Source organism: Paroedura picta, chromosome 5 (genome assembly GCF_049243985.1).
Source record: "Paroedura picta isolate Pp20150507F chromosome 5, Ppicta_v3.0, whole genome shotgun sequence".
Classification (NCBI taxonomy): Eukaryota; Metazoa; Chordata; class Lepidosauria; order Squamata; family Gekkonidae; genus Paroedura; species Paroedura picta.
In genome coordinates this window covers 30348202-30361534 of record NC_135373.1, presented here as the reverse complement: position 1 = coordinate 30361534, position 13333 = coordinate 30348202, and the positions used below count along the sequence as shown (strand labels likewise).

General features: G+C 52.5%; 1 protein-coding gene across 1 annotated transcript in view; it reads right to left on the bottom strand.

Annotated features, from left to right (window-relative positions):
- NFKBID (NFKB inhibitor delta) overlaps positions 1 to 13005 on the bottom strand; it is a 30325-nt gene extending 17320 nt beyond the window's left edge. The window contains exons 1-2 of the mRNA XM_077340905.1: positions 12924 to 13005; positions 1150 to 1253 (exon numbers count right to left, since the gene is read on the bottom strand). Coding sequence (XP_077197020.1) covers positions 1150 to 1253; positions 12924 to 12939 — 120 coding nt within the window. The 5' untranslated portion in view covers positions 12940 to 13005. The remainder of the gene's footprint in view (positions 1 to 1149; positions 1254 to 12923) is intronic.
- Between the last annotated feature and the right edge of the window lie 328 nt (positions 13006 to 13333).

Sequence of the window (13333 nt, the reverse complement as noted above, 5' to 3'; positions counted from 1 at the left end):
CAGAGCAGCAACTCATGCAGAGGCACAACATGGCAGCCTGATGCCAAGACCGGGTCGTGCTGCTGTCTCTCTGCATCAGCGGGGACAGAGCAAACCAGCCACCACAACCAGTGCAGAAAGACAATGACCCCCCAGAGAAATTATTTCCTGGCAGAACTCTCTGGTTATTTGGGGATGTGATCCAGCCTTGTTGCCAGTAGGATGACTCCCCCACACCCTTCAAACAGCAGGGGGGAAGGAAGCTTGCGGGGTGACCTTGGGTGAATCACACACTCTCAGCCTAGCCTACCTCACAGGGTTGTTGTGAGGATAAAACAGAGGAGAAAGTCGCCAGCAATTCTTCGTCCCCCATTGAGGAGAGAAAGGCAGGGATATATTTATTATGAATGATGAAGGGAATAAATTTGGCCTGGCTTGCCTGCGATCCTTCCTAATGATTCTTGACAATGGCCTTTTGGGAAAGACTGCAGGAAAACCAGGCTGGTGGCTGTATTGCCAGGAAAGCCCGGCTCTTTTGTGGTGACAATTTGCTTGGCTAAGTCCCTCATGGTAGCCAACCCACTGCACCATTGGAGGTAAGAGTAGTGTTATATTAATGAATTATTTTTAGAAGACACAAAGATTACCCCCCCTTTGCAGGGGACTGGGATGAGGACAATGCAGGGACACCAAATGAGAGCCAGCTGAGTGGTGTAGTGGTTAGGAGTGCGGATTTCTAATCTGGAGAACCAGGATTGATTCCCCACCCCACACCTCCACATGCAACCAGCCAGGGAATCTTCGGTCAGTCACAGTTCTATCAGAGCTGCTCTCCCAGAACAGTTCTCCCAGAGCTCTCCCAGCCTTGCCTACCTCACAGGGTGTCTGTTGGGGGGAGAGGAAGGGGAGGAGCTTGTAAGCCGCTTTGGGACTCCTGCAGATAGTTAAAAGTGAGAGACAAAGAAATCCAGCTCTTCTTCTGTGAGGCAAAGAAACCCTGATGATACCCTTGGGAGATGACAGTCATACAGGCAAAGAGAAAACCCCGGGGTATCTTTTCTGGTTGGAAGTCACCTGCCTGGTGTGGGAATTACTGATTTAACTCCATGGCCATTGGGTCTACCATTCTGAGGGCCAAGGGGGCTGGAGTGAGAGGCAGGGTCTGCTCACCAGGAGGGCGTGGCCATGACCCAGCGAGGTCTGCTGCTGCCGCTTCTTTTCCAGAAGTTTCCGCACCGTCTGAGGGGCCAGACTGCTCCGCTGCACTTTGCAACCTGCTGAGAGAGAGAAAGGTTAATGAACTCATGATTGCAGAGGGAGGCAAAGGGAGAAGAAGAGAAGAGCTGGTTTCTTGTACTCCGCTTTTCACTATATGAAGGAGTCTCAAAGCGGCTTACAATCACCTTCCCCTTCCTCTCCCCACAACTGACACCTTGTGAGGCAGGTGGGGCTGAGAGAGCTCTAAGGGAACTGATATTTGAGAACGGTTTGAAGAGAACTTTGACTAGCTCAAGGGCACCCAGCTGGGTTATGTAGAGGAGTGGGAAGTCAAACCCAGTTCTCCAGATTAGTATCCACCAACCCACAACACCACGCTGGTTCAGAAGCAGAGGGCCTGATCCTTTGAGAAATGGAGATGAATTCCTTCTCTGTCATAGAAACTTGCCGGGTGACCTTTAGCTAGTCACATATTCTCAGCCTACCCTACCTCACAGGATTGTTGTGAAGACAAAACAGAGGACAGTGAGACTTTGGGTCACCTTTGGAGAGAAAAGTGGGAGATAAATAAATTGGTGTGTCCGCCAGCAACCCTTTTGAGTATTTGTTCAGGGCGTGGGACATCTTCCCAAGTTTTAAACAAAGATCAATGGTATCATGCAAGCAGACATTTTGAATACAAGAGATGGTTTCTGTACCCATAGGATAAAGAAGCCATGTGGGTGTACCCCACCCTATTTTGCAAGTCCTGGAAGGAACATGTTGATTGTTGCCAGCCTCCAGGTCTGGTCTGGATATCTCCCCAAATTACAAAGAAATCCACCCCCTGGGAAAATGACTGCTTCAGAGGACAGATTCTACCTCCCCTCTCTAAACCTCACCCTCTCCAGGCAGCCGCCCTCCCCCTCCCCAAATCTACGGTTTTCCCTCCAACCCAAAATTGGCAGCCTTTAGATGCTATAAAGCAACATTAACCCAGTGGCAGGGCCAAGTTTCACCCACTATGACTCCCCCATTTGCAAGCCCGTCTCTGTAGCCTTGAGGACTAGATGCTTGGAAATTACTTTCAAACCAAAGCCAAAGCTCTCAGCATGTCCAATTCTGTTCGCGGTCCCAATTCCTACACTTTTGTGAAGGCAGGTCAAGTGTTAGCCTGTAGGAAAATGCAGGAGTCCTTGAAGACTCCCAACATTTGTGGCTGGGGAGGAGCTCTTTCATGAAGAAGTGAGCAGGGACTCGCATGCCACAAATTGTGTCATTTTGTGAAGGCAGTACACACACACACACACACACACACACTCATCCAATCCGATTTTCCTTGCCATGTGTTATATTATGTTGGTGAACCATGGCTACGAAACAGCACCAGGAGATTGTAAAATCTCCACTTTCCGGAGAGACGGATGCACTGAATGCATTTGGGGGCCAAGCAGCTCTGGAGCCCTTAATTTGTGCACCCCAATTCCACCCTGACGAGAACCAGCAACTGTTTCCCTCCACCCCCCCCCCCGGCAGTTAATCACTCTTTGCCCTCTGCCGGCTTTCCGCCTCAGTCAGTTGTGGCTTTCCTTTCCAGCCCACACAGGCTGTTTTTCCAGAGCGGGCGGCACCTGGGCCCAGAGGCCGTGGGCTTTTCTTCTCCACTCAGTCCATCCCAGCGCAAAGGAAGAGGGGCGAAGGGAGAGAGCAACCTGGCAGCTCGAGGAACAGTGGAGTGCTGGATGTTCACGGGGTGGTGGTGGTGGTGGTGGCTTGGGCAGCCTTGATTGACAGCTAAGCTGCTCTGTGGCTTCCATAAAGGAAGGCAGAACAGGCTGTCGGGCGGAAGTGAGGTGGAGGCAAAAGGCGGAAACTTTGACGGGCCAGGCTGGCTACGTGGATCGTAGCACTCCTGGGCTGGAAAGGTCGCACTGGCTGTCTCTTTTTTTCCCCCAGGCACCATACAAAGGGCTGGTTGTTTCCTTTGCACGCCCTGAAAGGCTGGCTGGGCCATCTTGTCTCAGCCTTTTGACCACGGAGGAACCCCTGTGAAATTTTTTAGGCTTTGGGGAACCGTGGAAGTGGTGCCATGCCACTTCAGAGAAGCGGGCGTGGGAGTAAAATGCGGGAGCCACCAACCAATCAATCCATCAAATGGTTTCCCATTTCCATTCATTTATTCATTTTCATTGAATAAATGAAACTCAGGAGACTCAGGGCAGTTTACATAAAACATATAAACAATACATGAAACATTGCAGAGAAAGAGACGAGGCCCACAGAGCAACCGGGGAAGGGGGCTCCATTGACCTCTAGTGATGCCAGCATCCAACCGAAATTGCGCTTAAAGCAGTGGTCCCCAACCTTTTTGAGGCTGGGGACCAGCAGGGCAACTGCCTGCCTGCGCATGCTGCGCATGAGCGCCCGCGCATCGCGCATGCACGGCCCTGATTCCCTCTCCCCGCCCTCCCCGCAATAAGAAGCTTCCCGGGCCGCAAGCTTGCGGCCTGGGAAGTTTTTTACTGCGGGGGGGGGGGGGAGGCGGGGAGAGGGAGCCGCGGCCCAGCGCCATGGCCTTTGTGGCCCGCGGGTTGGGGACCACTGGCTTAAAGCTTTTGGTGCTGGGAGAGGCTGGGGGCAAAGGGTAAATAAGGGGTTGTTGGGTTTCACGCGGCCGTCTTATTTATTTTTATATATATACCGCCCTCCCCTGAGGCTCAGGGTGGTTCACGTAAAACGTAGAAACAATACATAGAACTTAGTTTTCATAACGATAAATAACATGAACATTAAACCGTAACATGGGTGCAAACTATAACAATACAAACAGGTCCAGAGCAGAACACATGAGTAGATTTTTCAGGAGGGAGGTTGCTGTAGATGTTGCTGGTTGCTCAGTCTCAACCTGGTGGAAGAGCTCCCTCTTGCAGGCCCTGCGGAACTGTTTTAGCTCAGTCAGGCCCCTGATCTCCTCTGGGAGCTCATTCCACCAGGTGGGGGCCAGGACAGAGAAGGCTCTGGCCCTGGTTGAGGCCAGGCAGGCTTCTTTAGGGCCAGGGATCATTAGCCGATTGATGGTGGCAGAGCGTAAAGCTCTTTGAGGGGCATATTTCTCCATTAAGGAGCTTTCTTTTCCTAAATTAAGCCTGTTTTTTGGGAATCATTGGAAATTCTCACGTTGGGCAGCTGGGAGCATGGGTACAGACTGGTGGCAGGGAAGTCATGTGAGGGGGGGTCATTAGTGGAAGTCCTGGGCCCTGGCAGCTGCCCCACCTCAGGGGAGGGGATAGACCACCATGGCTTAGAGTCAACTTTCTAAAGTGGCCATTTTCTCCTGGTGAATTAGCCTGTCGCCTGGAGATCAGCTCAAATCCCAGGAGATCTCCAGTCACCACCTGGAGGCTGGCAACCCTATTGTCTGGAAATAAACCATAATAGCAGTTGCTATCCAAGGACTCCTCGGTGGTTGGTAACCCTAATTTGCGCACGATGCTTTAATAAGCAGCATGCACTAAAAGCAATTCTCCTGACAGCAGTAGTTTGTAAGGATTTCACTGGAGGGTCTTTACGCTTGTTAGCTGTCTCAAGCAGATCTTTGGAGAGGCAGTGCATACATGTGCCCATCAAACCATGCTGCCCTTCTCGGTCCTGGGTCCTAATCCCCATCATAGCCATGTGTGTGTCCAAGCTACAGGGAGCATCATTTGGGGAATAACAGGCAGCACTCACAAGGAGTCGAGAGGAAATTTCCCTGCAGAAAAGGGCCAGAATAAGGCACTCATGCAATTCTTCTTCTTGAGATGTCAGTGGTAAAAATACAAGGATAAAGGGGATAAATTATGGGGAAATCCCAGATGTTTTGCCAGAGGCTTTCTTCTTAGCCCTGGCAGATCTCAGCACAGACTGGAAAGCCCCCTTTTGCTCCACAGGGAAACCCAAGAGCAAAACTTCTCATTTCTTTATCTGTACACAACCGCGAGCCTATGTTTGTTATTTCAGAGCCCCCACAGAACGGAAGAGTGGAGTGTTTCGAGGGCCACATGGTAATTCTTAACGTTTACAAACAAAACCCGCACTGAGAAAAACAGTGACCCTGTTTGAAGCATAAAAGAGAAGTCCTGCCAATTGGCAACCAAAGTGTCAGGAGCTCGTAGAAGGTGCAGATTTCCTGTTTAAGATCACGGCAATTCAAGGCCGGCCCCTTTCATGGTGCCACTTAGAAATTAATCCGGCAGTTTCTCAAATCTAATGGGTTCTACGGTTGTTCCCAGAATCTTTATCCAGTCCTTGGCCTGATTAGAAACACAGCTGGCTCCAGGTTTCAGGAGGGTCCTGGGCAGAGAAGATAAGGGGATCCTGGGCAGGCCCCCCCTGCTCTCCTCTGCCCAGGCCCTGCTCTCACACCCCCTTCCCTCCAGCTGGCCCACCTGCGTGCCCATAATTTCCCCCACCCTTCCACAAGCCCTCTCCCCACCTGTACCAGCCATCCATCTCTTCCCGGAGAGTGCAGGGTGATGCTGAAGGCTGGCCAGGCCACGTGGAAGGCACAGTGCTGACAAGCAAGCAGGTGGGGGAACTGGGGCGGGGGCAGCAGGGAAAGTGAGTAGGCAGTGGGCCCCACTTAGGTTTGCCAGCCTCCAGGGGTAAAATAGACAAAGCTGTAAGTTGGTGTACAAAGACAATACTGTAAATTTGTCTGCAATAATACCAGAAGTATAATACGAAAAAATATTTCAGGCAAAGTTCAACAGGTTAGTTCCAACTGGAATCAACCTGTTAAACTTTTGCCTGAAATAATACACATCGGGAGGCTTTGTTTACTGTAGTTTCAGAGCCCCTAGTACACAGCCCCCCCCTTTTTTTCCTGGTATTTTCCATTTGCCAGGTAACCCCACTTTTTGTTTGCTTGTGAGTGGAGGGTGGCTGGAGACCTTCCACTGTGACAACAGATCTGCACTTTGGAAGGTGGACCTCCTCAGCCTCCACATAACCCCCATCATGGTGTAGTGGTTAGGAGTGCGGACTTCTAATCTGGCATGCCAGTTTCGATTCTGCGCTCCCCCACATGCAACCAGCTGGGTGACCTTGGGCTGGCCACGGCGCTGATAAAACTGTTCTGACCAGGCAGTGATATCAGGGCTCTCTCAGCCTCACCCACTCCACAGGGTGTCTGTTGTGGGGAGAGGAATGGAAAGGCGACTGTAAGCTGCTTTGAGCCTCCTTCGGGTAGGGAAAAGCAGCATATAGGAACCAGCTCTTCTTCTTCATCTCCAGGTAGTTCCCAACCCAGTGCTGGCCACCTTGGCCCCACCCAAAGCCCTGCTCTCCCCAAGGGGATCCTGAGCCTGGCCCTGGTGCCAAAGAGTCTGCAGGCAAAAGTTGGGAGCGCTGCTTTGTTTATTTAGGGCCATGGCCATTTTATTGGGTAGCCAGAAGTCCTGGAGAAAAATGCACAGTCCTTACTGTGTGGAAATAGGAAGTCGAAGCTATACATAGCACCGTGGAGACAATATCTGGCCAGTAACATCCCATTCCTCCCTTGTTAAAAGGATGTGAAATTTTCCTTCTTCCAAATAAGGGAATGCTACATCCTGCTAGGCCAGTGGTCCTCAACCTTCCTCATGCTGCAACCCTTTAATATAGTTCCTCATGTTGTGGTGACCCCCAACCATAAAATTATGCCAGGGTTCTTTCACAGAAATTAAACTGAAACTGACCAATGACATGAAGATCCATTGTTACTGATTGTGTATAAATTGGGTTTTTTCCAGGGGTTTCTCAGTTCAGCCCTGCCTCTTGTCCCACCATGCTGATCTCGCTCTTTTCCGCTGCTCCGGACAGACAAACTCTCTGTCTTGATCTACCTCGCAAGGCTGTTGTGTGGATGAGCAGCTGGTGGGCACTAAGTGTGGGTGCCTGCAAGAGGAGCAGCAACAGTGGTGGTGCTCCCCTGGCCAAGCTGCTTGCCCTGCCGCGACCCCTGTGAAAGGGTCATTCGACCCCCAAAGGGGTCCCGACCTCCAGGTAGAGAACCAGTGCGCTAGGCCAAAGGAACCCTGTCTGGCCCAGGGCACACACAGCCACCCTGTGCCACCTAGTTGGTCAGCCTGTTTCCAGCACTGGTCCACCAGGAATCCCAGCGACTGTTTTTCAGAGATATGCTGCTCCTGAACATGCAGGCGATCCCAGGTATTTATTCTCTACCTGATTTATATCTTGCCTCTCTCCCCAGCAGAGACCCCCAAAGCCGCTTCCATCCTCGCCCTCTTTTCCATTTATCCGCACAACAACCCTGTGAGGTCGATTACACTATGGGTGTATAGATGGCAGGGGCCACCTATATCACAGCGGCCTTCTGTTGCCCGGAGAGGAAGGGAAAGGGCTTTGGAAGCTCCCTTGGAACTCCTTAGGGTAGATGAAAGTGCTGCATAAAAAGCCAGCTCTTCTTACACATTTGTGTGTGATTTTTTAAAAATCCAGCAGTGATTCATCGGTAATGGGGAGGGGGGGGGGGGAGTAGCATTTGCTTTCATTTATTAAAGGCAGGTGTTAACTCCATCCTTGATTAAGTATCCTCAAGCCTTCAATTAAAACACAGAACAATTAAAAGTTGCTCAGTTGACAATTGCTGGCGTATCATCCAAATACACACCCGAGGGTTCCAATTACCCTAGAAGCTGGCAGATCAGGTGCAGCTGAACTGAAGCAGTACAGGCAGCTTCAGATGCAAAACTACTATGCATTCCCTTCTCCCTTCCAGGCTGACCCAGAGTCTTCCAGGATCTGTGAGTACAGATGCCAACCACCAGGCATAGCCTGGAGATCACCGAGAATTATAATACACCTCCAGATTACAGAGATCGGTTTCCCAGGAGAAAATGGCTATTTTGGAGCATGGCTTGACCCTTGTCCTCCAATCCTGCCCTCCCCAGGCTCCACCTCTGAATTCCCAGGAACTTCCCAACCTAGAGCTGGCAACCCTACAGGCAATCCCAAAGTGGGACTCTTTTGTCCACTAGTAGGCTCTCAAAATCTTCCTCGATCTTGGGAACTTTCTACCGTGAAAGGCAAAATCCAAAGAAGTAGCCTTCAGCATGTAGGTTCCCTCTATAGATTCATAGCAGAGGCAGGAATTCAAAATTCTGAGTTCAGATCTCTGCTCTTCCACTAGTTGGCAACAGACAAGCCTCAGCCTCAAGCAGAATCATCATTCAAGCCTACTTCAGAGGGTTGTTGTGAGTGTGATCGAAAAAAAAATGTGTAGTGAATGTAATACAGCAGCACAGACATATCAAGTCTCAGAGGGCCTAAAATTACATTATTTACTCACTTCAGAGGGTCTTCTGCAGGAAAAAAAGCCCATATTTTTCTTACTAGTTCTTCGGGGAGACCATTTCCCCCTCACAACAACCTTGTGATCTAGCTCAGGATCACCCACTCGCTTTATACTTGGAATCGAAATTTGAACTCAGGTCTCCCCAGGCCTAGACCGATAGCCTAAATACGGCTTATGGTGAGGCTGCCTCTGGCTAGCCCCACTTTCCTCCAGATTGTGCCCCAACATTATTGGCTTCATTGCCAGTGAAAATTCTTCACTGCAGGATCCTGCCCTACCCCATGCAAGCTGGGGAAATACTTTATAGTTTCCTGGATTCCCTGTTGAATAGATTCAAATGGGTAGCCCTGTTGGTCTGAAGTACCACACTAAAATCAGAGTTTGAGGAAGAGTGCTTGCACTCGAAAGCTCACACCTTGAATAAATCTTTGTTGGTCTTAAAGGTGCTGCTGGACTCTGATTTTATTTCCCTGTTGGATGTCAGAGATGAGATTGGCCAGACTTTTAGATATGTTCGAGACGGGGAAGTGCTGTAAATCCAGGGCAGGGAAGTCTTCAGAATCTGTTCTCACTTAAAAATAATCAGTGGCCATGCTATCATGAAGTGGCCTTATACTGAATCCAGATCTTTGGTCTTTCAAGGCCACAACTGTCTCCTCAGACTGGCTGTAGCTCTCCAGGGTATCAGACAGAGTCCTTTTTCAACTACTGTCTGGTCAGCAGAGAGCCAGCATGGTATAGTGCAGGGTTGGCCAAACTGTAGCTCTCCAGAGGCCATGGACTACAATTCCCACAAGCCCCTGTCAGCAAGGGCTCAAGGGACTTGTAGTCCATGGACATCTGAAGAGGCCCAGTTTGGCCACCCCTGAGAGGCAGAGCAAGGCTTGATTCCCCACTCTTGCATATGAAGCCCGCTGGGTGACCTTGGGCCAGTTCCAGTTCCCACAGAACTCTCTCTGCCCCACATACCTCACGAACTGACTGTTATGGGGAAAGGAAGAGAAGGGGATTGTAAGCCACTTTGGGACTCCTTAGTGTAGAGAAGGGCAGGGTATAAAAGCCAACTCTTCTAATCTAATCAGAGTCCAGTTGCACCTTTAAGACCAACAAAGAGCTATTCAAGGCGTGAGCTTTTGAGTGCAAGCAAGTCTGATGAAGAGTGCTTGCACTCGAAAGCTCACGCCTTGAATAAATCTTTCTTGGCCTTAAAGGCGCTACTGGACTCTGATTTTATTGTGCTACTTCAGGCCAAGACGGCTACTCATTTGAATCTCTTCTAATCTCTGAGAGCCAGTTTGGTGTATTGGTTAGGAGTGCGGACATCTAATCTGGCACGCTGGGTTCAATTCTGCACTCCCCCACATGCAGCCAGCTGGGTGACCTTGGGCTCACCATGGCACTGATAAAACTGTTCAGACCGAGCAGTGATATCAGGACTCTCTGGGCCTCACCCACCTCACAGGGCGTCTGTTGTGGGGAGAGGAAAGGGAAGGCGACTGTAAGCTGCTTTGATACTCCTTTGGGTAGAGAAAAGTGGCATATAAGAACCAACTCTTCTTCTTTTAACGACTGCAGAGAGCTGCCGCAGTTCCCCTGCTCTCTCCGCACACCGACGCATCCGATCATCTGCCACTTCTATAAAGGTTGTAGCGCAGGGGTAGAGCATCTGTGTGGCATGAAGAGAGTCTTAGGTTCAGTTCCTGACGTTACCAGCTAAAAGGATCAGGCAGTAAATGATGCCAGAGAGCTGCTGCCGACTTGAGTAGACAATGCTGACCTGGATAGGCCAAAGATCTTACTTACTGCAAGGCAGCTTCATGTTCACCTTCAGGATGGCTCATTGGGGGTGCATTTATTTTGCATGGAGAAGGCTCCCTGGTTCACACCCTGGCTCCTCCCGTTAGAAGGATCCACTAGGTTAGAAAATGATGGGGGAAAGACCTGGGGCTCCAGAGAGCTGCTGCCTGCCAGTGTAGATGATACAGAACTCGAGAAACTGACCATATGACTCCACAGACAGAAGTTTCATGAATTCAAGCTGTGCCAATGGGTTGGATCCAACTAACTTTCCCACAATCTCACCAAGTTCACCTCATTACTGCAGCCTCCATACAGCCCTGGTTGCACGATCCCCAGAAGAACCTTCCAGGGTAGTCCAAGAAGATGCTTTGCAGAAAAACAGGATAAATCCAACCCAATAGCAGAAGTGCTGGTTTTTATACCCCGCTTTTCACCACCCAAAGGAGTCCCCAAAGCAGCTTACAAACAAAGCTTTCCCTTCCTCTCCCCACAACAGGGTCCCTGTGAGGTAGGGCCTGGAGAGTTGTAAGAGAACTGCTCCACAAGAACAGCTCTGAGAGAACCGTGACTGGCCCGAGATCACCCAGCTGGCTGCATATGGAAGAGGGAGGGGATCCAACCTGGTTCTCTAGATTAGAGGCCACTGCTCTGAACGACACCATCCCACTGGCTCTGAGTGCGCGCACACTGCTCAAGAAGCAGGAGACAAGGAAGGGGACGCAGGCTTCCGCACTTGACATTTAGGGTGCTGTGCATGTTTGGAATTCCACGCAACATTTTATTTCCTCTATATCTGTGCCGCTTTCCACCCCAATGGGGACCCAAAGCAGTTCTCCTCTCCATCCTCAACATCCCAAAACAGGTATGTGGGCGGGTCTGTCTGAAGCAGGAGCAACCCAGCAACCCCTTAAAGAGAAGAGCTTTCGTGAGCCACTGCTCACTTCTTCAGGAAGGGAGGCGAGGCTGACAATGGGCAAGGGCTGGGTCAGGGGGTAAGAGTAGAGGTTCAAGCCCGGGCCTTAAAACCTAAACCTAAAAACAATCTAACCACCACCTGGTCCCTGAGGCACTAGCTTTCCACGTGCGGGGGTGACGATGATGAAACAGGAGCTCCCCCTCATCCTTCTTGAAAACGGTCCACTCCATCGGTCCGCCGGCCTTGTCTGCTCAAGGGGCCAGCGCCGCCCAGGCGCGGCTCTCCTCATTTGCAAAGCAAACTCTCCGCCCCTGCAGGCAGGCAGGCAGGCAGACCCCCGGAGGCTAGGGTTGCCCGGGGAGCTCTCGGGGTTTTTTGGGGGAAGCCAGGGCCGCAGGGGATTCCTGGCGCTTCCCCCGGCAGCAAGGGGGACCTGGCGGCTCGCCCGACCGTCTGGCCCAGGCAGCGAGCCCTCCCTCCTTCGCGTCCGCCCCGGAGCCCTGCAGGCTGCCAAGCGTGGCCGGCCCCCGCGCGCGGAATGGAATCCCCAGTGACGCGGCGCGGGGAAAGCCCGGCCTTTGCCTGGGGCTGGCGGAGGCGGTGCAGCCGCATCTTGCCTGCTTCCCCCCACCCCCCACGCTCAAGATCCTGGTCCGAGAAGCAGCAAGGGTCGCCCCGTCCCGAGAGCAGCCCCTGGGCCGGCTCCCCCCCCCCCGCCTCCCAAAAAGTCGGGGGGGGGCAACGGGCCCGCAGAACAAAGCGAGTCAGCCGGCCTTTGGAGGTAGGGGGAGATTGGCCGAGTAGAAAGGCCACAATCTCTCGCCAATGACACCCGTCTCCACCGGCCGCGCGCCAGCTGCAGCCCGCCCCTTTTTTGATTTTTAAAAATTTATTTATTGAATTTGTATACCGCCGATCCCAGTTGTATACCGCCCTCCTTAACCCTGCCTAGGCGACCGGCCCCGCATTCCGGTGGGGGAGAACGAGGCTTTCCATGTGCAGCTCCCACCCGGTGCTCTGTTTTGGGAGGATTTGAATCTAGGGCCGCTCCGCTGGAAGCCTGGGGGGCGGGGCTGCCAGGAAAGGATGAGGATGGGGGCCGGGGTGGGGTGGGGGAAGCGGCAAACCTGGTGGCGCCTGGTAGGGACAGCGAAGCGGGTTGGGGGAGAGGTCTGTTTCCAAAGTGGCAAGAGGGGCTAGGACCCCGACACGGATCCGAGAGGAACGTCCGAATCAGGAAAAGCTGCTAAACTCTCTGGCGGGTGTGATTCACAAGGCAGAAGAGCCCTGTCCGGAAAGAGGATGGCAACCCCGGTTCAAGCGCAAGACGCTTGGATTGACCAAAGGCCCTCCCAGATGGCAAAGACCATTTAGACGCAAACGAAGGCTAAAAAACTCTAGGCAAGGTTAAGAGGACGCATCTCCGCACGACATTCAGACGTGACGTGTTAGCAAGCGCCACGACCCGCCTCCGCTCCACAAGATTCGCCCGTGGGGAGCTGTGGGGCCCCGTAGCCTTCGGAAACCCGAAAGAGACCACGAGGTGGCCAACCTTTTCGCTAGGCAAGGCTCCTGTGCCTTTCCAAACTGCACCGCCCGTGGGGAAACGGCGCCGGCGAGTTATTTCTGCGCCTCTCCCCGGCGGGGCAACTCGGGCCACCGGATCGCGCCCCCCCCCCCCCCAAGCCCCCTTACCCTTCTGCAGTCCCATCCCTGCGTGCAGCCCCCGCGGGCCACCGGCGCTTTCGCCGCCCTCCGCCACCTTCCTCGGCCGGCTCCCGCCGAGATGCTTTCGAGAGTTGCCGAGAGGAAGCCGGCCGCACGCTTATAGGTCGCCCAAACGGCGCTGCCCCGCCCTCCCCGAGGGCCCGCCCCGCCCCCGCCTCGCTACCCGAAGGAGCGGGGGGGGGGGGGAAGGCTGCACCTGTCTTCTCTCCTTGGTGTTTGCTCCTCACAACAACCCTGTAAGGTGGCTTCGATTCAGAGAGAACGGGACTGGCTCGAAAATCATTTTGATTCTGGGAAGAATATAGCCGCATCTGTGCTTGCAGGTACCCCTGGAGTTGCAGAAAGTGCCGGGGAGGGTGAGTGCGTTGGCCTATGGA